The sequence below is a fragment of the Falco biarmicus genome, chromosome 4 (assembly GCF_023638135.1).
Source record: "Falco biarmicus isolate bFalBia1 chromosome 4, bFalBia1.pri, whole genome shotgun sequence".
Classification (NCBI taxonomy): Eukaryota; Metazoa; Chordata; class Aves; order Falconiformes; family Falconidae; genus Falco; species Falco biarmicus.
The window spans coordinates 97,574,602-97,602,288 of NC_079291.1; the positions used below are offsets into that span (position 1 = coordinate 97,574,602).

The following is a 27,687-nucleotide window of genomic DNA, read 5'->3' on the forward strand; positions in this document are numbered from 1 at the left end:
ATCAGAATAAAGTTAAAGTCTCATTTTTAAGCACTTGAAAATCAATAAGCACCAAAATTGAAACTGGATATATATTTTTTATTCACAGAGCTATTCCCCATCTGTTCTCCCCTTCCTTTCTTCTTTTACATAAAATATTCAAAAATATTCATATTTCCCAAAGAAACATTCAACAGAAGTTGAAATAAAAATCTGAATTTGGGGCTTAGTTTAAAAAATTATTTCTATTTTCTTTAATGGAAAGGTAGAATATATTTTCCAGAAACAGACACTTTTCATGAATATTTGCCTTCTACATCATTACAGGTATTGTACAAGGTGTTTCTCAGAACATGTACTCTCAGTGGTGTACCGACCATCTCTACCTACTCTGACTTGCTGGTCTTTATATGCCAGGGTAGTTACTTTGTATTTCTATATTATTCTTCAACCACTTAAGGGCCCTAGTACTGCTTTTATTAGCAACAACTAATGGTTTTAAACAGCTGCGACAATTTAAAAATGCTGGGAAACTGGACTTAGTGAGCAAGAACACATTTCAAATTGTTTTGCTTGTCCTCCGTTACATGGAGAGTTACTAGTACATAAATATTTTGACAAATATAAATTATGATTTGTAAAGGCATTGAGTAAGTATCTTTAGCTTGCACACATTCTCATGTTATGAAGATGATAAAAAAATACCTGTACTAATTACTAAATAATAGTACTGCCAATCAATAATAATTGTTTTATTATTCATAAGCTACTATTATTAAAACACCACGGGTTCTAATGTAACCATTAAAAGAATTAATACTGTAATTTAATTTTAAGGTCTTTACATGTATCTGAAGTCTATTAAAATAAATGAAAAGCTTCTCAATGACTCTGGATGATGCCCTGTGTGTTAATGATGCTACATGTTATTTGAACTACTGCAAATCACCTTTAAGATATTGCCTAAACACTGAAGCAGTGATTATACTTCATGTAGGTGGATATAATGTTTCAGCAGAAGCGCACGCCTGCCTCTCCCTTCTTATTTTCACAATCAAGCTAGTTTTGCTCAGATTTTAAATGCTCAGCTTTATAGTAAGGGAGAGGTGGAATTAGGGAATTGCCAGGAATCAAGATGGGAACACAGGAACCTGGTCTCCTACCAGATACAGTTTTCTCAACAGCTACTGTATTTAAAGCACTTGTTGAATTTCTTTAGTTATGATGGCAAGCCCATGAAACACTTAATGAAGGGGAAGAAAAAGGAATAAAAAAGGCTTCTAGGGAAGTTAAAACTTGAATTCTGTTATTTGAGAAACATACACTAAAAAAAGCGTATTTGTGCCAAGTATTCAAGGGCTTTGATGGTGTTCCACCAATTTATTCTGTGTTTAGGTCATTTAGGTCCTGTGAAAAGTGAGTTATTGGTTGCCTTCATAAAGCACACCAAGAACTACTACCAAAAAAAACTTACAAAAAGCAAGGCCACAATTGGTATTTGTTTTACTGAAGAACAAATCTCTGCATACGCAAATTAGTAGGAAATATAAAGACATTTACATACAACATACACATAGATGTAAAAGTGCTACACGTTATTTTTTTTAACAACCGTGAAAGAATGTTAGTATTGGAAAAGAAAATGAAAAGTAAAATTACAGTCTAAGACCTGTAAACCTCTGGGCTTTTATCCCACTTACTTTTGAAAATACTGTTAGTTGCATATTTGCTGTCAAGTACTAATTACCTTTAAAAATCTAGCCCTGCACTGCTAAAGCTCTTGAGTGATCCAGGTATCAACATCATTCATCATTACAGAGATAATTTTAATGATGAAACCATTGCTAAAAGTTATTTTAAAATTAATTTTTATTTTAACTTCTTTAGAGATGATTTGTTTGAGTACCTGAGATACAGTAACTAATCACTGATGGTTTTCTGTGCAAATAATAAAACAGATTTATATGCCCTCCCTGTAGGAACAAGAATTCCATCACCTCCTCCTGAATTTCTGAGCTATCGAATATTTGATGAGTGCTTAGGGAATCAGTATTGTGTCTTTTCACAGCAGTAATCAAGGAATGAAGTATTCTCTGCTGTAATGAATCTACCACAGGCCCAAAAGATGAATATTTCAAATGCAAAAGCAATATGTTTGTTTTGAACACATTTAAGTTTGGCTTTAATAAAGCAAGTAGTGAAGTGTGCAATGAATTATATTGTTAGATGGTTAAAACAGAGCCGAGCAATATGTCTGAATGCATTTAATCCAAGTAACTACTCATTTTAAATGTGACTTGTAAATATGTATTACATGTGCATATACGAATGGATGACTCAGGGACCAGTGAGAAATCTGGGCCTTCCCTTCCACTCCTGGCTTGCTTCAAAACTGGCTCAGCCTGATAATTAATCAAGGCCTGGAGCCAGAATATCATTAAGTACAAGTTGAACCTTATGCGTGCTGAAATTAAGCACGTGCCCCAGCTATTCACGTCAGGATCATTGCAATCTGCCTGACTGGGACCGGCTACGTGTTTCAGCGGATCAGTGGGCCTCAGCGTGCAGCCACAGGCACCTTTTAAGGTGCACAAAACTCTGAGCCCCTGCACATGGGTGCCGTCGCTGCAGCACTACCGGATCTGCAAACCCAGACGCCTTCACTGCAGACCAAGAGGGTACTACTGGCGGGAGGCAGCGGATACGTGGTTAAGCATCTTCCGCTAGCGCTAGCTTCGCTTTGAGAAACACCAGGTAACCCCAATACTGATAGGAATTGTCACATTGTTTTCTCCTGAAAACAGGAGGCAAAGAGAAATCATTGGCATTATCTCATGTCTCCAGACAATTTGGATTTTTGCTAAAATAACAGGTGAGCTCCCTTTATCAACAAAAACCCAAGAGTTTTTTGACTCACATTGCTGTTTAACACTCTGATCCCCTCTCCCTCTCAAAACACACTTTTTCCCACAGACATTCCTACTTTTAACAAAAAGGCCATCTTCCCCACTGATTCCTCCACCCTCAATGGGCGTTAATAACCATGATACCTGATGTATATACAGTAGGCTGCAGCTCCCGTGTCCCCTCTTCAGGTTGCTCCAGCTGAATAAATTTTAAAATAATTTGAACTAAAGAAAAAGATCAGAGGTTCCTAAATCACTTTGCTCCTCTATTACACTCACTGGGCCTCAGTGAGGATGAGAGAGGATTTTGAAGGAAACACCACAGCATGGTGCAAGGTTTTGTTTATTTGCTGTTCAGATTTTGCACAGTGAGGCACCTCATTCTGCCCCAAATACACAGCTACAGAACAGAAGTCTGTAGGAATTTTCAGCAGAGTCAAATCATCTTTTGCTTTACTTACTGCACTCCCCTATATTTGCAATAGTCCTCAGCATGATGCTTGAAGTGACGCTATGGTCAGAAAAGGGACCAAATATTATGGGACCCTTTTTCTCAACATATCTGTTCACTGTACAGCTTGTACTCCGGTGCAAAAAGCAGCTTTCAAAGTCTGGTTAGAGATTTCAGGCCAGCTTGTCTCATTTACCTATTAAGAATAACTTCCATAGAGTCCCCACAGTGCTCTTTTATGTGAGACTCTCTGAGTGTCTATCCACAATGAAATACAAAGATGTACAATTAAGGCAGTTATTATATGCAAGAATTGTTTCTTGATTTTAACTAGTAATTTTTGTTATTTGCCAGGAGAACTGACCTGCAGCATGCAAACAGAAATAGAATTTATCAACAATTTACAGTGAAAGCAAAGAGAAAAACATAGATTTAATTAGCAGTTTCAACAAAGTTCCAAGTGCTTCAATTATCCAGGTTCAGAACCAATGTACTTCACCTGGAAATTACCCTGAAACAGTGAATTCAATAAGGAAAATTCTTATAAAGTCCAAGTTAAATTATTTAAAAAGGAGGAAAGAGGGTTCTTAATTATTTAATGCTTCACCAATAATTATATAGTTCAGTATAATGTTCACTCACTGGAGAACCTGATTTTCAAAGGAACATTTGTGAACATCAGTCAAACAAAAAACACCTGCCAGACTATAAACTCAGTCAGTGCAGTACACATTCATTCCAACACAGCATTAATGCATTAGCAAAAATCCAAGTCTTGACTCGAAGGCAAACCTAGCCAATAATTTCCGTGTTAAAATATTTACATAGAAAAGCATGCACAATTCAGTATTTGAATGTATTTCTAAAAAACAGTATGACCTCAATTGCAATGAATTTTTAAGCTGTTCTAGATAAATGAGTTGGAGATGGGACTACAGCTCTGGAAAACAGCAAACTATAAAATTAGTGTTTGAATAGTCAAAGCTGCCAATCAAAATGCGACCATGGACATCTTCAGGACATTTCATTCAGAAGTTACTAAGAATCAGTTTTAAAAGACAGCTTTTAAATTAGCTGTATGAAATACTACCCATGGCAAGATTATCCACATGGTGCCTTGGGGAGCAAGGCCAAAACCACCAAGTATTTCTGAACAAAACTGTAAAGGTTTTTCCAAATTGTGGTTTACCAGCTCCAGCGCATGATACGCAGTTGAAGGAACCTAAACAGCATCTTGGTGAAACACAGTATGGATCTGCAAAGGATTATGACCACCAATTAATAACCCTATGTACACAAACTCAAGCTCTATGGGACAAGTTCTGGAAAACCCTCATGTTGGCCAAAATAGTGGTTGCCACACGGAAGTCCTTAGACTTTACTTACATGGGCCAGAATTCATAGAATTACGGAATAGTTTGGGTAGGAAGGGACCTTAAAGACCTCTAGTTCCAACCTTGCTGCCATGGGCAGGGACACCTTCTACTAGACCAAGTTGCTCAAAGCCCCGTCGAACCTGGCCTTGGACACTGCCAGGGATGGGGCACATACCCTTCCAGAACGGGGACTTTGGCCTCTACAAATCTTTCTTGGCAGCTAACTTTCCATCTTGGAGCAGAGCTACCCAGAAAGAAGACCTGATGCACTCAGTTGTTTAATGGCACACCACTGATTTATCACTTCAGCCCAAAGGCAAGGAAAGCAATACCCACCCCCCCACCCTCCATTTCCTTGCAGCCGCAAAACAGGTGGTCCCTGGGTCACTTTGCCAAGGAGTTACCTTACCCCCACTCTCTGGAAGAGATCAGAGACTGTTTATCAGTAATGGCTTCAGATTTCACGGCTCCTGGAGCAGAGGAGCCCAGCTGCACCATCATCCAGACTTTACAGCCTAATGTCCTGTGGCCTGCAGGGCTAGAAATGATGAAAAGTATAGATTTCTGCTTCCCTGAGGGGACTGCAATGCTCGATTGTGGTCTGAAAGAGCCTGAGGTCTCTTACAATCAAAGATGGCTTTTTTTAACAGCATTACAGACTATTTTAGGTTATTTTTAGTGAGTTTAATGGCTCCCTTGGAATCGTGCAAAGTGGGACTTGCAGTAAGCATCACACCTGGCTTTGCAGGTGGGGAATACAAAATACAGTCCCACTACAATTTTAAGATCCTCTAAAAACAGGTTTTATGGAATAAATGTCACAAACAGACTAGGAAATGGTGCGACATGGGGCCAGAGCTTCACATGGCTTATGTGAAGCATACCAGGGTAATTTAACAATTAAATTCCAGACAGACGATGCCACAACACGTATTGCACACCATGACAGAACACATGCTCCTTCTGAAACGGCACACTCACATAATGTACAGCTCCCCACTATGGCATAAATCAAGTAACAGTGCCTTTGGTTGTTCTGTTTCTAAACTTTTGTCTTTTAAGGCCAAATTCAATTTGCCCAATGCTTTCCACATCACATCAAGATTAAGAAGTCTGGGAAATCATCCTGCTATGCCACTGTAAATTATCACAGCTCCACCAACTTTACCCTAACATGAAACGCCACACAAGTGCTCAGAATTCAACAGTGATGAATTTAACATGCTTGCTTCCACTAGCCTGATGTCAGCAGAGTTACAGCAATTTATGCAATACAAGGATCTGTCCTTTTCTCCTTATCAAAGCATTTGATCAAAATCAGTGACATGGAAAAAGACAACCTTACTTAATTTGAGCAGGAGAGTCAGGCTTGTCACTTTAACATCATAAGAAAAAGGGAGGTATTTACATATGGGTGCTTCCATATTCTTTTTTATCTGGCTTCACAAAGATAACAGTAAGATCACTTTCTTCCAGAGTAAAAACTAGTGTGAAACCTCACAGACGACCAGCATTTTCCCTTGTTCTTCCCTCCCTCCTTTCCTTTCTTTTGAAAAAGCAACACCTTGACACATTTCAAATCATCATTAGCCACTTTTCTGCCTGTGACAGCCTGGTTGTGTGGAGTTGCTCCAACTCCCTCTGTTCAATTCACCCCCAAGTCAGAAGGGAAAAACCCCCTCCATTTCTGATGCAACATGACAAAAAGCCCACATTGCTGAGCACCACAGCCACGTGGCTTGACCTGCCAGCCATCGCAAGCAGCAGCCTCTACCCTGCACCACAACTCTTGAGCGTGTTGAACCAACAAATGAGCTAATCGAGCAGTCATGCTCTTGAGGGATGCATTTTAAAAAAGGAGATGCATAAATTCACTCATTGGGAAACCTGGTCTGTTCAAGAACTTGTTACTATGACAATTTAGAAGAAGCTGCTACAGATAAGAATGATGAAACTTATTGATTAATTTTCTCTCAAGCTATGTTTGAATTTTAAGTTTTCTCTAGACAGAATCAGTTCATGTTGGTTTGTTTGTATTCCGAGGACTGCAGCAATGTGCTTCAGCAGTGAAGGAAGTTCCATGATAAATGTGTTCCCCAACCTGCATCTGTAAAGTAGCTATAAAATCAGAACAATTCATGCAAAACTTTTCATTATGTTTTTAAATATACTTATTTACATTTTAAATCACACATAGACAATATGAAATATCTTTCACTTAGACAGGTGGGAACAAGAAAACAGATGCATCCATTAAGCTTGAAACAATTCAATGAATTAAATAGTACTTGGTGAATGCTTTTGTTTATGGATATAGCCCTTGTTTAAACTTACTTGAAAAAACACGGCCATGGCTCCTACTACCCTGTTTTCTAGAACGGCTGTTCCAAAACTGTCAAAGTCATCAGGATTGTAGAAGTAAATCTGCATCTGTATAAATTAAAAACAACAATAAAATCACATTAGTGTTGATTCATACAGCTTTCAAATGAGGTAATGAATACCTGTCGTACCCAAACCCAGTGTTATGAACCTGAGATAAAGGAATTCTGCTGAACAATATTGTTTAACCAGTATCTTGATTAATAGCATGACTGCCCTACTGGGACAGTAACCAGGGAACAGAGTCAATGCAGTGCATTTTAATACCAAACCCAAGGATAAACAGTATGGTCAGTCTGCTTAGATGGTAAACTTTGTGCTTTCAGCCAGCATGTCTTCATTTCTTTGCTCACTGCAGGCCCATCTCCTACTCTGTTAAATGTGCTAAACATATTTACCTCAAAAACCTTAGAGAATTTCTGAAAAGGATTTAAACGTTTAGAGTTATTCCTTTATTCCTAAAGCAATTTGTAAGATAAAAGTCTGTCTCTGTAGCAATGCATTTTTATGAGCCTCTGATATTCAGGACTATCAGTTAGGGTCAGACTTCTCCCTGACTTCAGTTAAATTTCATTACTTTTTTTTCCAAAGTGTTAGTACTTAGCAAAATGTAGGAGACAAAACCAGATATTTTGATGTCATTTTAGGAAGAATAATAAATATTAATAATCAGGCAAATCCAAAGTGAAAGCAGGTGAGAACAATGATTATCCCAAACCAGTAAATATCAGAGTTACACAAATATAAGACTGAGAAATACCTTCCTTCATACACTCTGCTCTTGAACAATTCCACTTCAGTACACACACATACCATGGATAAGGGCAACTCACAGACGCCTGTAGGCACTACTGCTCTTAATTCTCTGTATGGTTCTTGTTCCATTTACCACACTAACTGAACTACCACTTCTGCCAGCTGTCCTAACACACTGCTGCTTCTCCAGCAGTTTTTCAGCCCCTCCATTCCCAAAGTCGTCCCTCGTGTCAGTCCATCTGTATCAGCCATGATTTGCTCCAAGGGATCTGGTTTACATCCAAAATATGCAGCGTTCCCTTCTCAACATTACACCATGCAGGTGCGTACATTTTCATAGAATAAATTCAGCATTGGTAACATTTGTCGTATGTGCGCTCTACACGTTATAAATTAAAAACATATGCCTGATGGTAACAGCCAAGCACAAGAACTGGACTTTGCCGCGGTTGCCCTTGGGGCCACTTCAGGGATCCTCACAGATGGATTTCACAATCCAAGCCAGCGCTGGCGTGTCCGTGGGGGCAACACTACTGCAGGACGCTTGGCCGACACATATGCTTATTTGTGCACATCTGACTCCAGCAAAAAAATCTGTTCGTGGCTGTGAAACAGGAATGGACCCATCAGGCTTCTCTGCCACTGGCTTCTTGCCTGAACCTGCACATTCACTCCTGCTTCTCTGCTGCCCATCACCAGTTACCTGACCTGTTCAGGCTTTTCACAGCATTACTAGGCGATAAGAAATAGCCACACAGTACACAGTTAAATGGAGACGTAAGGTCTAGCTGAGACTGTCCACACCTCCTGACACACTGCCGGTCTGACCATCGCTCCCTCCTGCAAGTCTGGCTGCAGGCAAATGCTCTGCTGGCACCGATAACTTGTTTGGGGCTGTTTAGGTTTTTCCAGATCATGCTGCATGACAAATCCTACCATATTCATAAGTGCGAGTATTATTCCCGTATCCTGAAATTTTGTATATTGCCAGATGAGATGATACCCTTTAATCTTGCTATGTTCCTACTCATATTTACTGATTCCCAGGTTTCTGCCTATATATATCGGCTGTAATGTATAGGTACTTTGCCAGTACTATACATCTAATAAAACTTCACGATATAGAGAAAAGGCCAAGGTGAAGATCAATCTCTTCAGATGTAGAGGTACTTTTTTTCAGCAGGAGAATAAAGTAAGACCACACTCGGAATAGCTTACAAAAAAAAAAAAAAAAAAAAAAATAAAAGAGGAAAAATTGCCTGGCACTCACTCTAGCTTCATAAAATTTGAAAGCAATTTTCTTCCCTGATTTTGGCCTTCCTATTCCCAGTACACACAGAGATGCTGGCAATATCTCACAAAGTTGGTGGTGCCTCCAGGTTCTGACAACTTGTGCTTTGAACAAATTTAGACTGAGGTACAGCCTTTCATTGATGTAGAAACTAGAAACCGTTTGTTTCAGGTAGAATTGCTTAATTTAGCCAGCACAGACAAAGGCTCACAAAACATTCGCAAATTACATTTTACTCCCCTTTAAAATAAAGTCTAAAATTAGGCATACCTTCTATAAAACAACACTATATAGTCCCCATAGGAGTTTATGAAGAAAAGCATCACTGACTGAGTTCAGCATATGCCAAAAACATTTTGGATCAATTTTGCTCACGGCATTTTAAGGAAATTAATTTTTACAATACACTTTTGGATAGCAGTGCAAAGGGCTTTGGTAAAAAAGTGCTTAATTCAGATCCCTTGTCTCAGCAGTGCAATTTCACAGACTAATCAAGAACCACACTCTGCCTTGATTACCATACACATTGAAACATTTTACCACTGCTCCCTGGTGTTTTTCCAGAGAGCATGGTTCCTCTCTCGGCATCCATCAAGTCATGGGGAACTGTCTTGTATGAAAAATTATTGTCATCTGTCATACAGTAGCTTCCTTATGTGTTCACACAGCTAGAAGGAACATTTTAGGAGTAGACTCTCCCGGGAGTTGCTATTATATAATTTACACATGCATACGCTGCAAAAACAATGTTAAGAAGATGGTAAAGTTACATCCTCAAAGCTGCATGGATCAGGCTGCTCATAAAACCACACCTGGACACCGCTGAGCATTAGTATTATGACAGTTTTCTAATTATGTGATCACATATTGTTCTCTTCCATAATACAGTCTCATCTGTTTTCCCCAATTTACAATAAAATGTAAATGCATCTAATGTATTTTTGTTCTTTTATACATAATATACATAATATTGAATGCATTTATCAGTAGATATTTAATTTAATATTTTCTATGGATGGCATAACGGTCTTTATGTACAAATAGGGAATAAGACAGTTAACCATAAAATTAATTTCACTGCAGACTTAAGTGGTCTAAACATGCTAGAAAATTTTCATTATTACTCCTTATTATATAATTAGTATATACAATATATGATGCATTTTGCATATAAATGACTTTTACTGTCTCTGCCTGGTACATACAAAGCTGTAGTAGAGAATGCAACATAGGGGCATTTAAGCTAAAGAAAATTTGGATCCTATTATAATATGCTATTTGTGAAATGCAGAATGAAGCATCATCCACGCTTGCACATCCAACTAAATTGTGGCACTGCCCAATGTCAGCACCATAAACCATAATCTTCTTGTAAATTTTTGCATTTGATTTCACAATAGCTCCTATTTTCCAAATATTTTTTTAAAAAATATATTTTCAAAGGCACTAAATCCCTTAGCAATGGGAAAGCCTAAAATATTCTTTGTAGTTTCTACAGTGTGACACTGTCTGCACCCAGTATGTTCTGTTCCACACATCCCAGCTGAGAGTGCTCTAAATAGCCCTCCCAGTGGCATAGGTCCCAGAGGGCATAAGAGTCCTGTTCTCTGTGGCACAATATACTGGATTTATAAGTCTTTCACATCGCGCTCCATTACAAGTAACAAGGCTGGGGAAGGCTTACATGGACTTCCTTAATCTCAGATGTCCAGCACAGCAGTATGCTTGCGTGTACCTTGTAAAGATCTATTACAAAAAACTGTGCAGTGCCCAAGCAACTCGAAATTGTCAGTATTTTGATAAGGCTAAGCTGAAACAAGCCGTCCCTAGCGACAATGGCCCTTTCCTTGCAGGAAGACTCTTTCCATCCTAAAATGCTACAAAGTACTGCAGCTACAGAGGTTTACCAAGGCAGAGTGAGAGCAAAAGTTTGCTTTTAATGGAAAAACTTCATGCTTTGACACTCTTTACACTCTAAAACAGTAGAATTGTTTTCACTCAAACTTGAGAGAGATTTGCTGTACAGCACAGATTAAGCCTGAAAAAAATCTCACTGAAGGGGAAAATCCAGAATGTTACAAGTGCCTTAAAACAGAGGATTAGAGAGAAAAGCCTCAGTCTGCCATAACCCAAGAGATAATTGCCAGTCACCCTATAAAACCACGTCATGTTTTCTAGTCTCTTCCGTCCAGGACGATCCAGTACCCAAGCATTATGTTTCCTAAGCATTTCAGGCCTTTTTCCAACTGACAATACTTCCATGAACAAATACACTGCATACATCCAACACCTAAGTAATTCCCCAACCTGGAGCATCTTTACCTCCAGGCTTCTACCAGCTACAACACCCCTGCACCATGCCCTGGGACAGGCAATCCCCTCCTCCTTGGGGTCCTCCTCTCTGCAGAAACACTTTTTTTCATGTTCTTCCAGCCTCTACAGAAATCTGGTGTTTCCCAGACCTGGCAAAACGTCAAGTCCTGCTCTGTGCTTAAGACACTTTTGACTCAAAACTGGCCTGTCACCACGCTGATCTTGTAAGGACGGGCTGCCTAAAATGTGCATGTGTATTACCCAGAAATACTGCCCACCAGAGATCTGTTCTGATTTTATAAAGTACAATTGCCTCTGAGTGATTAAACTCTCTTTATGAAATGTCACCAGCTTGCAAAAACGGAGCCTGCTTCAAATGAATGACTTCTCCTCACCACCCACCCACAAACAAAAGGCTCTGGCTCTCTGCTCAGATGCTCCTCTGCTTGGCCAGACACCCAGACAGGAATCACCACTCCTGTGCATGACATCCCTTTGCTGTTATTACCCCACTACAAAGACACAAAGTTTACATCCAGTACAGACTGTCATGGCTAAACTCATTCAGCACTTATGAGAGAAAAGCTACAATGAGCATTTGATAGATCCCAGAAGATGTGAGTGAGTTCAAAGCAATTCTAAGAGATTGGAAACCAAGCAAGTACGTTTTCCATAGACAGATGCCAAGTATTTTAAAAATAAATAATTGAGACTTTTAAATTGGGCTGCTATCACCCTGTGCAACCTCCTACAGCAGATTTCTCTTTAGATTAAAAAAAAATGAACAAAGACTCATTGTGCTGTCACAGATGTGGAGCACAGAATATTCAATAGTATCAGGAATTCTGGTGGAAGGGAAAAGATCATTGGAATTAGCTTTCCACTCATTTCCTTCCAGTAATCCAAGGGCTACTACGCAATTTAAAGCTAAAAAAAAAAAAAAAAAGGTTTTATAGGCCAGCCAATTTTTGGATGAATCAGGCAGCAAGATGCGGAGGCAACAGTTACGTGGCTTATTATGTACTGCTTTAGAGACTGAGAGTATTTTCAGAAGAGCAAAACACACAGGCATTGCAGGTAGATTGCAAATCTTTTTTTGCAAGTGTGGAGAACCAAAAATCTTGAAATGTTTGCTTTAAATGATGGAGTTAATCACTGAATATACTAATTCTTAATTAGTACCTTTGCTGCTTACATTGTAAGAATAAATTATTCTCAGGCACTTTTACAGCTGGATTTAAAACCCTTTGCACAAAAACAAATTCTGTGCTAAGATTATGAATCATACATGATTTTTCTTAATTGAAAGCTTGTATGTAACTCACTTCTGCTTTAAATATGTGCACAGATTTCTAGCGAACTGGATGATGTGATCCATTTGGCTGGAATAAAAATTTTCTACAGACATAATGTAATCTTCACTGCAGCACTGAAAATTTAGAATAACTGTCCTGCAGTCTGTGTGCTTACTGGAGTGTGAGATGTACATTAGGGCAATAAAACCTGATGTTTGACTTCTCATTATATTCTCTTTAAAAAAACCATGAAACCTATCATTTATAACATAATCAGAATCTGCTTATAAAAGGTTGGGGGGAAGAGTGAATCGTGATGTTTTCCACTTCTACTAGAGCTTGATGTAATAACATAGAGTATACTGCATTCTTTTTAAAAGATAAAGTTGAACAGGAACAGATAATGGCATGTTTTTCCTGCCTGGTCTATTATTCATCAGTGAATTTTTAACTATAGTTAGGCAGGTACAGAGATGCATTTTGAATGTCATAACTTAGTATTTTACAGTGCCTAATGTGCACTGGGTAAATTGCAAAACAAAGAGTCAGACAGGGTCCTTGCCCTAAAGTAATTGCAACTTGATAATGAATACAATGCTAGGCTGAAAAAAATGAAAGGACTTGAAACAACAGGAAGAGCAAAGATCATACAAGTGAAATAACAGAATTTAATTCAATTTAGACATTCACATGCCTTAGAAGTATGGTAAATTTCCCTTTAATCTTCTTTAATAATAAACATTAATTATTGCTTTGTTGTCTACAAACAACACAGTAGGTATACCTATGTTATAAGTCGAGATTAAGCAATTTCATAGTCACTTTCAGCCTTAAGGTTGGTAGTTGTTACACGTTCTGTGTCTAGCTCTGAACAGCGTTTAAACCGGTGAGTGGTGCAGGAACAGCCCAGCAGGAACAGTGAGGCAACATGATGCTTGTGGGGTTGCCCTGGGCTTCAACGCATGGCTGGATCACAGCCATATCGCTCAGCATCTTCAGTGTTAAGTCCTGACTGCTAAGAGCGAAGTACCTTGGCAAGCCAGAAACTTCCCTGATTTCTACAGCCAGAGGTAAATACCCCTTAGGCCCGCTCCCATCCCAAGCAAGAAAATCCATCTCTTGTATATACACTGAGTCATTACACAATGAAGGCATATTTGATGCTAAAAAGCTGTGTTGCATTCATTTGTATTTCCATAATATGAAAATAACGGTTTCAGTGTTTATGCTTTCCATAACATGAAACTTTTTTGCAATTGCTTTGTACTCCCAAATAACAGCCATATGATTCACCATGAAATGAAGTCTGGAAAATCGTTTTGGATAAATGGAACTATAAATTCAATAGAATTTCCATGACAACATAGATTGCAACACTCCACCACAAGTAAAATGTTATAAATCATTCAAAACCAACAAAAAATCAGCAGTAAGTCTTCTCTTTCACAACACACAAGACCCCTGAATTATAGAGCTGTGGTTATTACCTCCCCATGCAGTGCCTCTCATTTCTGATCCTCTTCCTTGTTACAAGGGTTGTTTCATATCTGACCTCCTTCCAAACATAGGAAATTATAATACTAACACTAAACAGTAAGATGCAAACAAGAATTGAAACAACGAGCAGGAGGCTTTTTGAACCTTTCCTCCTTTTCTCATCTTCTAGAAATGTTTAAATATCTTCATCCTGTGATAATTATACCTGTATCCAGATATATCACAGTGTCTTGTTAGGCTCACAAATTTAGGAGGCTCTTTTTCTGGAAACGTGGGTGGTAAGTGTACAATAGGGTGCTCAGTCAGCTCATATAAAGGATGAGAACCACATGTCCAAGCGATGGAAGAGATCCAAGGAGAGGAGGTAAAAATAAAAGAAGCATAAAAGATTACACCACACAGTACTGCTCATTGGTACCCCTCCATCAGAGGGTTCCTGACATATGGTATTTCACTTCAAGTCCAAGTATCTGGAATGAAGCGATTCCAGGAGGACCTTTCACTGCAATTTAAAAATCACTGTGGCTGTTGACTTCATGCTTGTGAGAAAAACCTTAAAAAGGCAAAGCTCTTTCCCTTCTGAGAAGAATAAGAAGCCTGTAAAACCAAATGAGCAACAAGTAGCTCAGTATTCTGATTTTTGGGTAGGAGTATTTCTTACCAATCAGGTCTTTAAGTAATTTGAGAACAAGCAGCAACCTACTAGGTTTGCAACCTCCTTGGAACGCAAAGGCTCATCTTCCCAGACTACTAGAGAGTTTCTACTATCTTGCATAAATCACTGCCCATTTCGGTGCCTCATTTCCTCATGTGAGGAATTGTCTACGGTCATTGCCCATCCCTCCTTTAACCAGATATTTTATGAAGAAAAATAGGAAAGATTGGAAACAAATGGGAAGAATGACAAGAAACTGGAAAACACATGAAATAAACTGCCACTGGGAGGGAAAAAAACACTCCAGGGTTGTTGTTCATTTGTTTGATATTGCAATAAGGAATAGTCACAAAAGTATCTCACAGAGACAGTACGTTGCTTCTTAATACTGGTACCAACTTCTAAACAGCTCCTATCTGCCATGGAGCTGATGACACAGGAGCTCAGCACAGACACATCGCAAGGCGCTGCATCCGCATACCCAAGGGCATCTTCCCAGGCTCCTGGAGGTCAGTTGGGGTCTTTCACTAGTCTTTAGCTCCACTACCAGACTCTGACTCTTCCAGAGACTTTTTGGATTATTTATCCAGTAGATCTGAGCCTCACCCACAGTGGCTTTGTCTGATCATGGCATATTCCAAACAAGACAGCCAGCACATGCGTGCGGGAACATGCAACGCTGAGAGACCCATTTCAGCGAGAGACAAACTTTGCTTTCTAAAAGTGTCCAAACAGAAAAATTAGAAACAATATTTAGCTGCTGGCAGAGGGGGGAAACTGAAACAGGCAATTTAGGAAGTGGCTAAGTACTGAATGCCAGAGACTAAAACCAAAGCCAGAGGGACTGACTGTATGAATACAAGACCTCTGAACTCAACCCAAAACTGACTGTTTCAGATGTCATCTTCATCTGTTTCCCATGGTCTTCCTACAAGGACAACTAAACTACTGAAGAAAGAGTGTGAAACTTCAAAATACCCAAACTGTCCATATTTCAGCTCATATTTCAAGAATCCATTTACTTTCTTAAACATCAAGAAGTGCCGCCAGAATGGAAAGAACTGCTGGGATTTCCTAGCAAAAACACTCCAGCACTCTTCAGGGAAAAGAAAGGAGCCACACTTTAAAAATAAACTCTACAAAAGCACGCTTTTCCTAACATGTGTGATTAATACAATTTCATATACCATTCACTTTAAAGATGCACTAGCACAAGCATTCACTCCTTGGAGAGCTCATATCTTAGCGCAAATTATTCTTTTTGTACTGTGGAATTCAGAACGTCCTGTGTGGTTTATTTGTTTTCTGTGTGTTTTTTTTGAACAGGAGAAGGCAAGCTCTTCCATGAGGTTTAATGATCTTCAAAATGCCTCAGAACAAATTTTGATATATTTATAGTTTTGTTGCATCTCTGGATTCAAAGCCATGCAGCAGATGGGGCACGTTTTCAGAAGCATTTTGCTGGGCGAAAGGCCATTCCTGTCTCTGAGGGGATGTGAAATCCTCCGGGCTGTACACTTGCAGAGTTATTTTTATTTATGAACTGTGAAGTACATGGGCAATTACCACAGAACCAGCCCATGAGAAGAGCTTACTTGGAGGGCTTTGTAATAGAGGGTAAAAATAATATGGGCTTTCCCATATTTTGTGGAATACACATCCATCTATGGCAGCATCATAATCCCAAAGATAAAGCCAGCGGAGTGGTCAGCATCAGAGGTCTCAGTAGCCACTTGCAGATTCCCAGAGGAAGGCAGAACAGCTCTGTGTTGCAGGGACACTAATTCTGCTACAGACTTCCCACCTGAACACCAGAGGGATTTTTTCCAATGCAACTGCTTAACGTGATTGGTTTACTTCAGGTTTCTCAAAAGGCCTTAATATGCAAGGAGCAAGTACACTATATCCTTTTTAAAACCCAGGATCTCTTGAAAATACCTCAAACTGAAATCCGTCTCCACTATGGGGTGCCTACCCAAATTCCACAGTCTCTTGGAAAACCTTGCATGTAATATCTCTGTACTCTGTCTCTAATTTTCTAGCTTTCTTTACCCTTATCCTTGGACTGCTTTATCAGAGCAGGAAGTGAAGTCTGTACACATCTGAAGTGCAGTGTGAAGAATTCTGTAAACTACTTGTCTTTGAAACTGTGTACAGAAACACACGCAGAGTAGCTGAATACACATCCTTAATGGCACCAGCTTGTTAAGGACAAGATTCTGTATTAACACTAGCAAATCCAAAAGAACTGGACTTCAGCACAGCAAGAAGCAAAATATTCAAGGAAGTAGCAAAAGTGCTAGAAATTGTGTAGCCTTTTAAAGTTAAAGCCTTGTCCACTGTCACATCTGCAAACACAATCTGTAATGGTCCTTTGCTAAATGTCAAAGTTATTCTTCCATGCCTATGAAACAGAAACACAAATCTAACTCTCACCTCCTTCCCACACTGATACCTGTCTGCAGATGCTGTGTTGAGACTCCCCTGGTGCATCGGAGACTGCTGCTCGCTTGTGGCATCACCTTATGTGATGTGAATAAAACAGTGAAATAAAACAACCTCTCAGCTTTAACACTTCCAATTTTTTAGGGGGCCATTGATGTTGGAAGAAAAGCATATTGAACTTCTTTGGGTTCCTGATGCACACAACAGTGCTACCAGATTGGCATTTGAGTCCAAATTTTACAGGCTGTGGTTCAGTACCGTTTTCAGTACACACTCCTTGCGGGAGGTATGAACAGTTGTGTCTCTGCTCAGCCAGGCTCCGTGCCAGCTTCGTCCCTTCCCTCTACTCTGCATTTTAATAATAGAAATAACTCTCAAGGCAGAGAGTCACATTTCCACCCTAGCTCACATCTGTGTATTTCTGAAAGCACCTCTCCTGCCTCAGCATCTCACATTTGAACAATTCCCTGGGTAGCGGACACCATATAAGTTCTGGTTTTCAGTGTGACAGCTGCTGGCTTTTCTCCAGACTGTGGGTGTCTTTGGCTCTAGAAGTGCCCAACCAAATTAATTCTTGCTCATGCCACTGCTGTCTCTGCCAGCCCCAGACACTTAGTTTGCACCTGTAACCAGGAATGGAAACTGGAAATCCTGCAAAATAGTGCAGCCTCTCCCTGTCACATCCCACAGAGAGCATGCCCCATGCTGCCTGTGGCCAGGGCTGGGGTGGGCAGGGAAGGCGTCACCTGTGACACTGAACCACACCATTGTACGTGTTACCAGTACATGCAGCTCTCCTGGCATTGCTCTGTCACAGCACAAAATGCCTCAATGGAACTTTTGAAATACGGGAATTGCACAAGTAGAGTCTTTATCATAAATCTGATAATTAACCTGCATAACTAATTTCCCTTCTGGCAGCAGGCATAGGTTGGAATAAATAGTCTATTCAATACCTACTGAGAGAAGACTCCTATATTTCATGTTTACTTTAAGCAAGCATAAAAACCTAGGGACAAAGGGCCTCAAAGAGTCAAATTCCTTGCAGTTTCAACAGTGCGCCCTGAATAATACATAAAGCAGCTACACTCTTATCCCTAAAACCACAGGTGTGAACCAGATGTCATGCTTATCTTCTCTTGAGATTACAGCAAACAATTGCACACCTTCAGAATATAAAGTAAGCTTTGGATCAAGAAGCCTGAAATATATTAAAAGTGTGGCACTGAAGTTAAAAATTCAAACATTAACCTACAAATCACTGATTCATTTAAGAGTCTGTTTATAGCCGATGTTCTGTGAAAGTTGTATTTCTTTTATTTAACCTTTTTATATACAAGATATATTATGAATCACAAATCTGAGATAAAACTACTTGCATAAATCTTGGTCTTGGTCAGCAAGGTATTGCCAAACAGATTGTTCAAATATACCACCACCTATTTAAAATACACCATGGCTCAAGGAACAGAATTAAAGTTAAAGCCTTGATTTAAATTTTAAACTTTTCTGTTATTGTAATAAAGGTTTAGAAAAAGGTGAGCATATGCTGCACTCAAATACTCAAAGGAGATTAAATCCAGGATGGTATCTCAAAGAGAATTTTAAAGTTATCTTTCTACATAGAAACAGAACATGGTGCGAATGGTGCTCTAACCATACAACCTTGATCATGACCAACCCCCTAAGAGTGTATCACCAGAGGACATTCCAAAACATCCGGTTTCATGAAGATAATGATTTCTTCACTCAAAGAGAGAACATCACTAATCTCCTAGTGTTTGTTACTGGGGGCATTTCAGAAAGACCAGAGTGCTCCTCACTAGATACACAAAATAACTATGTCCCAGTATGTTTTAAAGGTCACACTCATATCACAGTGTTTTCTCTCTTAAACTAGGTCTGGGCACCACCTCTTGACTCCTGCACTGACACCCCAGGAGCAGCAGTGCCTGCTGCAGGGAGGGGGTGAGGGTCTGCTGTCTCTAACATATAGTCCATGTCCTATTTCAGTTTTTTCTTAGCCTTCCTCTTCCACCCTGGCTAGCTTCATTCTTTAAACCAGTGTGCCTGGTTTCCTTCCACAGCATCCCTTGTCAAACACACACACTCCAAAGGCTGTCAGCTTCTAATGCTAGTGCTTCACAAAGAAAAGTCTTACAGGTCAATTTATGACAGAAATATTGCAGATTTGTAATTAGAGCCCTAGATAAAAAAGTCTTGTGTTTACTCAGTAATCCCCATATTCACTTACTAAAAGCATGCATCTCGCTCTCACAGCTGTAGAGGAAAGGCAGCAAATGAGACCTGAATCCAACAGATGTAATGTCACCTGCTTGATCTTGAGGGAGTTGGACCACCCTGTTCATGAACAGTATTCACCAGTGACCCAGAGCCTCATTCTGTCCTCCAGCAGCAGAGCTGGTGACTCCAGGGGAAAAAGCATCCAACATCTTGGCTCACTCACGTTAATAAAATGGAGTACGAAGAGTCATAAGCTAAGGTGTTAACATGACCCAGCCTGTAACGCTAAACGATTCAAACTTGGTTTGAGTTGAGAGCACAGACCCACACTGCTCAGCTCCATGGAAACACTAATGATTTAAGCAACTTTATAACATTTTATTAAAGATATAGTATAAAAGTTAAGAACAGTGCAGAAAAATATAGAATTTCAAAAATAACCAATTAAATATTTGAGCTTTAGCATATGCCTTATCCCCATCGCTGTTAGCAAATGGGTTTTTCTTACAAGGACAATCTTTGGATGGGTATTAAATGTAGTGACAAATGCTCTTCTTCAGAAAAACAGGTAAGGTAGGCTGGAGCTAATTCTGTAGTCCAGTCCTAATTTTTGCAGGAAAAAATGTAACAGCAAAAAGAAAAGAATTGCACAGACAGATAAAGCAGCTTCTGCGACTGATGCTTGCAACTTCATTACCGTGGAAAACAGGCAATGAAAGTGGCTGTTATCAGCCACTCCGACACCTGGCAGCCCCTGTCGGGTGGCACGGGGCACAGCTTTTCCCTGCCTCGCCAGTCACGGGATCACAACAGCGCTGTGAAAGGGAGCGTGCCTGGGCTCATTATGCCAGGCTCACCTTAAACAGAAGGAAGAAAGAGATAGGAAGGAGAAGAACTGAGATGGGGGAAGAAAAGAACAAACAAAGAAGAGACAGCATCCGTATCTCTCACGCCAAAGGGCTGTTAAAGATTTAGGTGCAGTCAGTGGCAGCTCTCATAGCTTCCCACACTGCTGCTCTGAGCAGGTCAAAACACTCTCAGGATCATGACTGTCTTCCCAGAACACCCAGTCACGTGGCAGTTGGTATATTGGTATTACAGGGTCCTGAGATCCCTAGAGATCAAGAAATTGCAAGCACTGTATTTTGTCTCCTTCCCTTCATCAATACATCATCTGGCCCTTTCACTCTCAAAAGCTTCCTTCACACAGACTGCCAGCCAAGGGCTACAGATGGCATGAGCATATCCATTAATTACATCCACCAATGATTTACAAAACACCAGTTTTGATCTTCCAGTTTCTAGCTCCATTCCCTTCCCATTTAAGCTCATACCTTCGAGGGTATCTCCATGGTTTTTAGATTATTTCAATCCGCAATCTTTCTGTAGAGGTTCTTAATGTCAAACACTGATCTTGTCTGGAGCAGTGTTGCTGTGGATGCTGTCTGATACTCAAGGCTGCATTAATGTAGCCCTGGACAGCCCTCATAAAAACACTTGGTTCAGGCTACAGGTGCATCTAGTGTACAGGTGTATCCTATCTCCAGTACCAAGTACTAACAGAAAGTAAAAACAAGACAGTGCATGTTTACATGGACAAACAGCAACTGTCCCCTTTAGCTACACCCCTGCATCTTCCAGCAAGCCTCAGAGGCCTTTCTGGGCTGGAAGGTGCACAAGAACCATCCTTTGACTGGTTTGTCCAAAACACTGTTAAATCCTCTTTCCAACCTGGATGTACTGCTGACCGCTAGAAGATCATTTCACAAGGGGTTCCACAATTCATGTACTTGGATACACTGCGTGAGACGTGTTCCTTTCTGCTGAATGTGCACCTTCCATCTTTCTGGCCTCAGACCCTTAGTTATATCATGAAGCATATAAAGTAACACCTATTTAACTTTCACGGACCTTTGTAATCACGTGCCCTGAGTCACCTTTTCCAGGCTGAGACGTCACAAAAACTATTTATCTTCTTGTCTTCACGGAAGGTGTTTTGTATCACAGAAGGCCAGCTATGCTTTTGGACATACAATACATTTTTGAGGCTGGGAAATCAGAACTGGCCAAGTCATATGTACCACGGAGAAAAGATTTTTTCCCTGTTGATTGTACTCATTTCCTAATAACTTCTAGTCTTCCTATTTGCCTTTTTGCTACTGCTGAGCATTGAGCACATGTTTGGACAGCTCTGTATAAGGACTCTGGGAACACTTTCTTAAGTGGCAATAACTGATACAAAGTTCATTACTACATGTGCAAACTCAGTCTTCTTTTTGACCTAGTTAAACTATAAAATGAGATTTATATGCTTTGCGTGTGTGTCTGCATATGACATGTCAGTCCCTTGTAAAAATGTTAGAGCGCATCGGCCAATTTAATCACAATCGAAACCTGACTGCTCGCTCAGGTTCTCAAAAACTTCACACCCGTGCAAGTTCCTTTGCAATTAAGCGGCAAAGGTAAAGAAAGACCCCATTAGTTTCGCAAGTATGGATCAAATATTGAAGACTCTCCCTGTCTTCCTTCACAAAGCACTTCATCATCATGCGTAGCACAGGCAGCAGCCACTTCAGCCGCTGTCACGTTCCCTCCAAACTCAGCAGTGCTGTACACAGGTAAACTGGGGCGTTTCTGACTTGAGAGCTGCGCTGTGTTCAGTTCTGCACCCGGGGAGGCACCAGGTCACACAATGTACCGATTTTCTTTTACTCAGTGGGATTGCCATCAGTAGGTGCGGCTTCCCACGAGTTACTGAGAAAATACCAGTATTTGGATCTAAGCACACACAGTATTAATGGAAATCCACCATTCTGTTAAATATTGTAATATAGTAACTTTAATCATAAAGCCTCTTAGTATTTAAATACTTCAGGCACTGTAGACATTTATACAACTAGCAGTAGATGAATGTTCAAATAGATACTTCTGAGTAATTATCCTCTTGAGACAGCACCAATTGCTAAATAATGCCTCAGTTTAATAGCACATAGCTCTTAAGAAATGAACAATTCTGGGGACTATTAAATCTCTCAGAATTGTAACAAAGATGGTGATAAATACCTTACACTCCACTTCAGTCCTCGTGTGGATGAGGAATAGGTCATTTTTTTCTGACCTGTTAGCTGGACTTCAAAGACAACTCCTGATAAAATTAGGGGGTAGGCCCTCCTACTTACTCTGGAAGAAAAATTTGCATACCCTGCCTTATTAGACACTGGCAAAGGTTCCTTATGAGCAAAATTAGTACTCAGACTCGCAGGGAAATCTGTCCTAGCAAAACATTATCAGAGGAAGAATAACTAGATGGAATAGCTGAATGGGAACTCCTGAAAATGCCATAATCCTTATGGATTAACTCACAAAGAATAATTGCTCTATTCCCTCAGAATATCCCTCTGTCATTCCAGGGAAGAATTGCTAAGCAGAAAAATAGAGGGATCAGAAAAAGTATTCAATCCAAACCCACGCCAGTTTATCTGGCCATGACTGGGGAGAGAGTTTTCAGATGAACCTGCTTTTATGTAACACACAAAACTCTAGAATATCAGGAAAATGCAGACCTCTTGTTCATACAAAATGCTGGCCTTTATTCGAGCTCCCTAAAGATGTTTTTCCTAAAACTCCGTCTGCTTGCATATTACTTACTGCTAATAAAAGAGCCTGGGGAAAGAAATTTGCATTCTCTGGTCACCAGAGGTCTGTGAATAGAGTGATTCAGCATGTTGCTCCATAGAGAAGGTTGCTTCTTCACAGTCAAGAGCAAGAAGATAGAAGCAAAAGGCATAAAAATACTTGTCTCCTCATCCTGACCATAGTTTTACCTCTCAGGGGCATTCAGAAGCCTTTAGAGATGATGAGCTCTCCAGAGCAAACCATGTCAGATTGTATTTACCTTCATGCTAGTTCACTCAGCGTCCCAGCTTCATTTCCAAAGCAGCCATCAATAATACAGAAAGAGGCCATCTCCTTATACTGAGAAAGCAGAAGTCAAAATCATTGCCATACAGCCAATTTGTAGCAGCTGACTATCTGATTCCTAGTATCAAATAGTTTCATCATCATTTGACAGTGCGTCATGAAATGCTTCTGTTCTTAATTCTGCTTTGAATGACGAATGAAAACAAGATGAAAGATTTGATAACTTGGTGATCAAAAATTTCCACTGTACTTTCTTCCTCATTAGAAAAAGTTACATAAAAAAAAAAAAAAAGAGAGAAAGATTAATATGGAAGTGCCAGATTTTAAGCTATGATTGAGGACTTTACATAAAAAAGCTCAAAAAGTAAGGACAGTGAAGTATTTTTAGGTGTGCAATAAAACACAGCATTTTAACATATATATATGTCACTTCGGGTTCAGCATATGATAAATTTCCATTAGTATCTCACTGACAATTGAAGCCCAGCTGAATACTAAGCAAAGCTGTGTGGCTGTTCTGCTAAATCCTGTCGTGGAAAAGAAGGAAGGTCTGAAAAACATGGGAAAAACAGTCTGTGCGTGGCATTCAGTCACGAACATTTCCTCTGTGGCCACTATAGGAACAGACCTGGAGGGACATGGTCACCCAAGATCGCACTTTCATTGCACTTGTAACCACGTATCCTGGACCTAAATGCGACCTTCGCCCTGACCTGTGAAGGGTTTGCCTCCAAACAGCTATATTATACCGAGCTTCAGTTTCTGTGGATCAGTAAGTCAGCAAGAGAAACAGAAGCAGCAATTCCCTGTGTCTTCCCATCTTGAAATTAACTGAGATTTAATAAATGCAGAAGATAATTTTCAGAGCCTCACATAGAAAAGGCTTCTAGAGCCGTTGTGCTGAGACTTGCTGGAACAAAGCTCTTGTGTATTCAGACGTAAGCTTGTAAAGATAAAGTCTCCTTTGAACGCTATCTTATGATTTCAGTTAATGATGGTTCAATAAGAGCGGATATGAAGGAAGACTATGTCCTTAATACAGTGACTGTTATTCTGATGTCTGGACCCACCCAGTGAGGTTTCAGACCTGGGATTTCTGTAGCTACAGGAAGCCACGCTCTGATCTGTAGATATTCAAAAGCAGATAACACTAACAGCCTCCACACCACAAAAAAATCATGCTAGCTATACTATGTGATAGTAAATTTATTCTTCTAGACAAATGCAAGAGTATGCACGAACACATAAACTAAGTTCTGCCGCTAAATTACCTTTTCAGAATGTAAAGCATCTGACCAGCACAACTTGACAAGTGTCAGATGAAAGCAATAAGTTACAAGCAGCGTAACACAGCATAATTGATACTTTTAGGTATGTTTTCTTAATTGTGTCATGTATTCCTTTTTCACCCACGCACAGATGAAACAAGTTTAAACACTGCTATGCCAGACAGGGGTTAAATCTTGGAAGTGGGATGCTGAGAGTAAAACCAGTAGTCAGTGAGAGTGAGGGCTCATTGCAGGAGGCTCGCTTTGCAGCCACCCTTCTGCACCTGCCCGGAGCAGGGGCAGCCTCCTTGCTTGGTGTTTGTACAGGATCCAACCCCACAAACACGAAGCCTGGTTCAAAAGGCACTACAACCACAGAAGCCAGCAAACCATAGGATTTCCGCAAAGTACTTTCAGCTCAGATAAAAGAGCCTTAAAAAATGAGGCAAGAATTACTTGGATTTTCTCTGGCCTAACTAGATACGCAAACATTTGTGGGGGAAGATGGTTTAAAGAAGACCTAATGCCTAACAAACTACTGGAGCACACTCAACCTAGGTGAGATTTCCTCCTCCTTCCTTCCACATCACAACTCGATTACAGTCACATACAAACCTGAGTTGGTAATCACTATCATCTTGCTCTTTTCCATGTTAACAGCAGCAAGGCATAAATAAGGATGAACTTTCCTCCACAGGAATAATGTCAGGCATTTTACTAAATCCGTGCTATAAAGAAATTTCACCCACTGTTAGATCCTCTTTATCACATGCAGAATTTTGTTGTATCTCACCAAGAAATAGTAGTTATATGCACATGGTTTTAAGATTCAGAGCTTCCACATAAACAAATGCACACATACACCCACAAGCTTAGGGAAACAATAGATTATTTTCCAGCAGGATGCTGTGAAAAACAATGTTTATTTCCCCTTAAATGCGTGAAATCACAATAACTGATTGTCAGACCACTACAGCCTACTTATAAAATTCTGTGAAATTGTAGCTGTTTGCAAACTAGTCTTGAACAACTTCCAAAGGCCTTTGTTAATGCCTGTCCCCTGAGAGGATGGAGATAATGCAGGAATCCTGCCTGCCACAAGAATAAATCGATGTTTTAACATTCTTACCATGATATCGTTGATCCAGACCTCACAAAAAGCCACCAGAAAAGTTAGCTGCTGCATATTCTATAATTGTAAACCCATCACAGACCAAGAAAAAGCTGTATACATGTTATTTTCATTACTTTTGCCTGTAGTTTCCTAGCATATTTCACAGGCTGGCATCCTTGTACCTCTAGGCTTTTAAAAATGCAGTGACAGGCCGTGAGTTGTTTGACCAGATCTTAACTGCACCGATTCCAAAATTTGGCTTTTCTAGGAGTTATAATTATTGGGGGGCAAGAACCGAAATGAAGTTGTCAAATGACAGTAATGGGCTCTCTTTCTCCCTTCCCCTCTTTCCCAAGACTGATGATATTCCTTTAGTGCAGGTCTATACACAAGACCATCTAATCTGCTGAAACCTCAGTGAGACCTGGCAGTATCTCAGATGGAAAACAGTTCTAAAATGAATACTAGCACGACCTTTCAGTTTAATGCTTTGGCTATCACAGATACCTAATGGAGTACTTTGCACAAGTCACACTCAGACACTGGCAGCAGGAGAGGAACAAAGACAAGAATTACAGTAGATTCCTCCCTGCCATGCAAACACAGCCACTTTAAATGCCAAGTTACATACCAAGAAGCCAATTTTATTTCACAATACGTTCTGTTTCTGTGAGGCTTGATCTCAGTCTTTGCTCACGCAAAAAAAAAAAAAAGTCTTAAGGCAATCCAGAGGGAACAAAGGCTCCTTTTCTGCTCTACGTATACAGATAAAAATGAGCTGAGCTTTGTCCAGGGACTGCAAAACTGAGGTCACAGAGCACCACTTCTGAACCCCATCGTCTCCTGTTAAGTAGAGGAAAAGAACGTGTATCTTAATTCGTTAAATTCCAATTAATTACAATTCAATTTGGCAAGCCCTAATACAGGGAAATGCCTTTACTTTCCCATCTTTTAAGTTTTTAGAAGAATATGAGACTATATGATTGATGGAACCTTCCAAGCTTTTAAGTAGTGGATACTGTAACATTTTCCTTAGACAAATGTTTTCCCCAATGTGAAAATGTTAGTTTTAATGAAACGAAATGAAATGAAATAGCCTTAATTAGTTGTGATGGGAAGTAGGCCTTGAGATAAACATTGCATAAATAATTCACATCCTTCCATCTGGGGAACTTCTTCCTGAACTGCAAAGTGTCTCCAATCTGAAATGCAATACACATTATTTTAGCAGCAACTGAAAAAAATGCAGACTTCTTCCAATACACGGCATCTGGAGCAGAGAGCATCTGCTATTCTGGAGTTGAATGCGTATTTTAAGACATAGTTTTAGAAAGTGTTTTTGATTCTAGACTAGAACATTCTTTCCTAACACATGGCCCTCCACAGAACTGGTCTCCACTGTAACCAGATCTAACTTTAACATCTTGATCTATCTGTGGAAATTCATATTTCCTATGCTGTCCCAAATGCAATATGTAAAACCTTTTCTTCTCTTTTCATTTACAGTGTGCTGTGAAGGCAGCACCTAAAAGACATTTGGAGACGGAGCTGTAGCATTTTTCATACTGGATTGTGATATATGACCTAATGGTCTAGTATCTGCACTTACTGCTTATTCATTTTAAGAGTTGGTCTCCTGTCCAGGAACAGCTTCAGGAACAACTTTTCCCCTGAGGACTTGCTGCCAAGATCTATTGCTGGCAAAGGCACTCAAACTGGGCCCCCTTGTTATAAGAGAAAATATGTCTGATTGAAATTCTCTGCAGAATTTATGGCAATTACTGCACCCTGTGC

At 39.9% G+C, this 27,687-nt stretch overlaps 1 protein-coding gene across 1 annotated transcript in view; it reads right to left on the bottom strand.

Moving 5' to 3' along the window:
• The window catches only part of PTPRG (protein tyrosine phosphatase receptor type G), a 408,497-nt gene that overhangs the window by 131,663 nt on the left and 249,147 nt on the right, over positions 1–27,687 (bottom strand). The window contains exon 5 of the mRNA XM_056334994.1: positions 7,047–7,142. Coding sequence (XP_056190969.1) covers positions 7,047–7,142 — 96 coding nt within the window. The remainder of the gene's footprint in view (positions 1–7,046; positions 7,143–27,687) is intronic.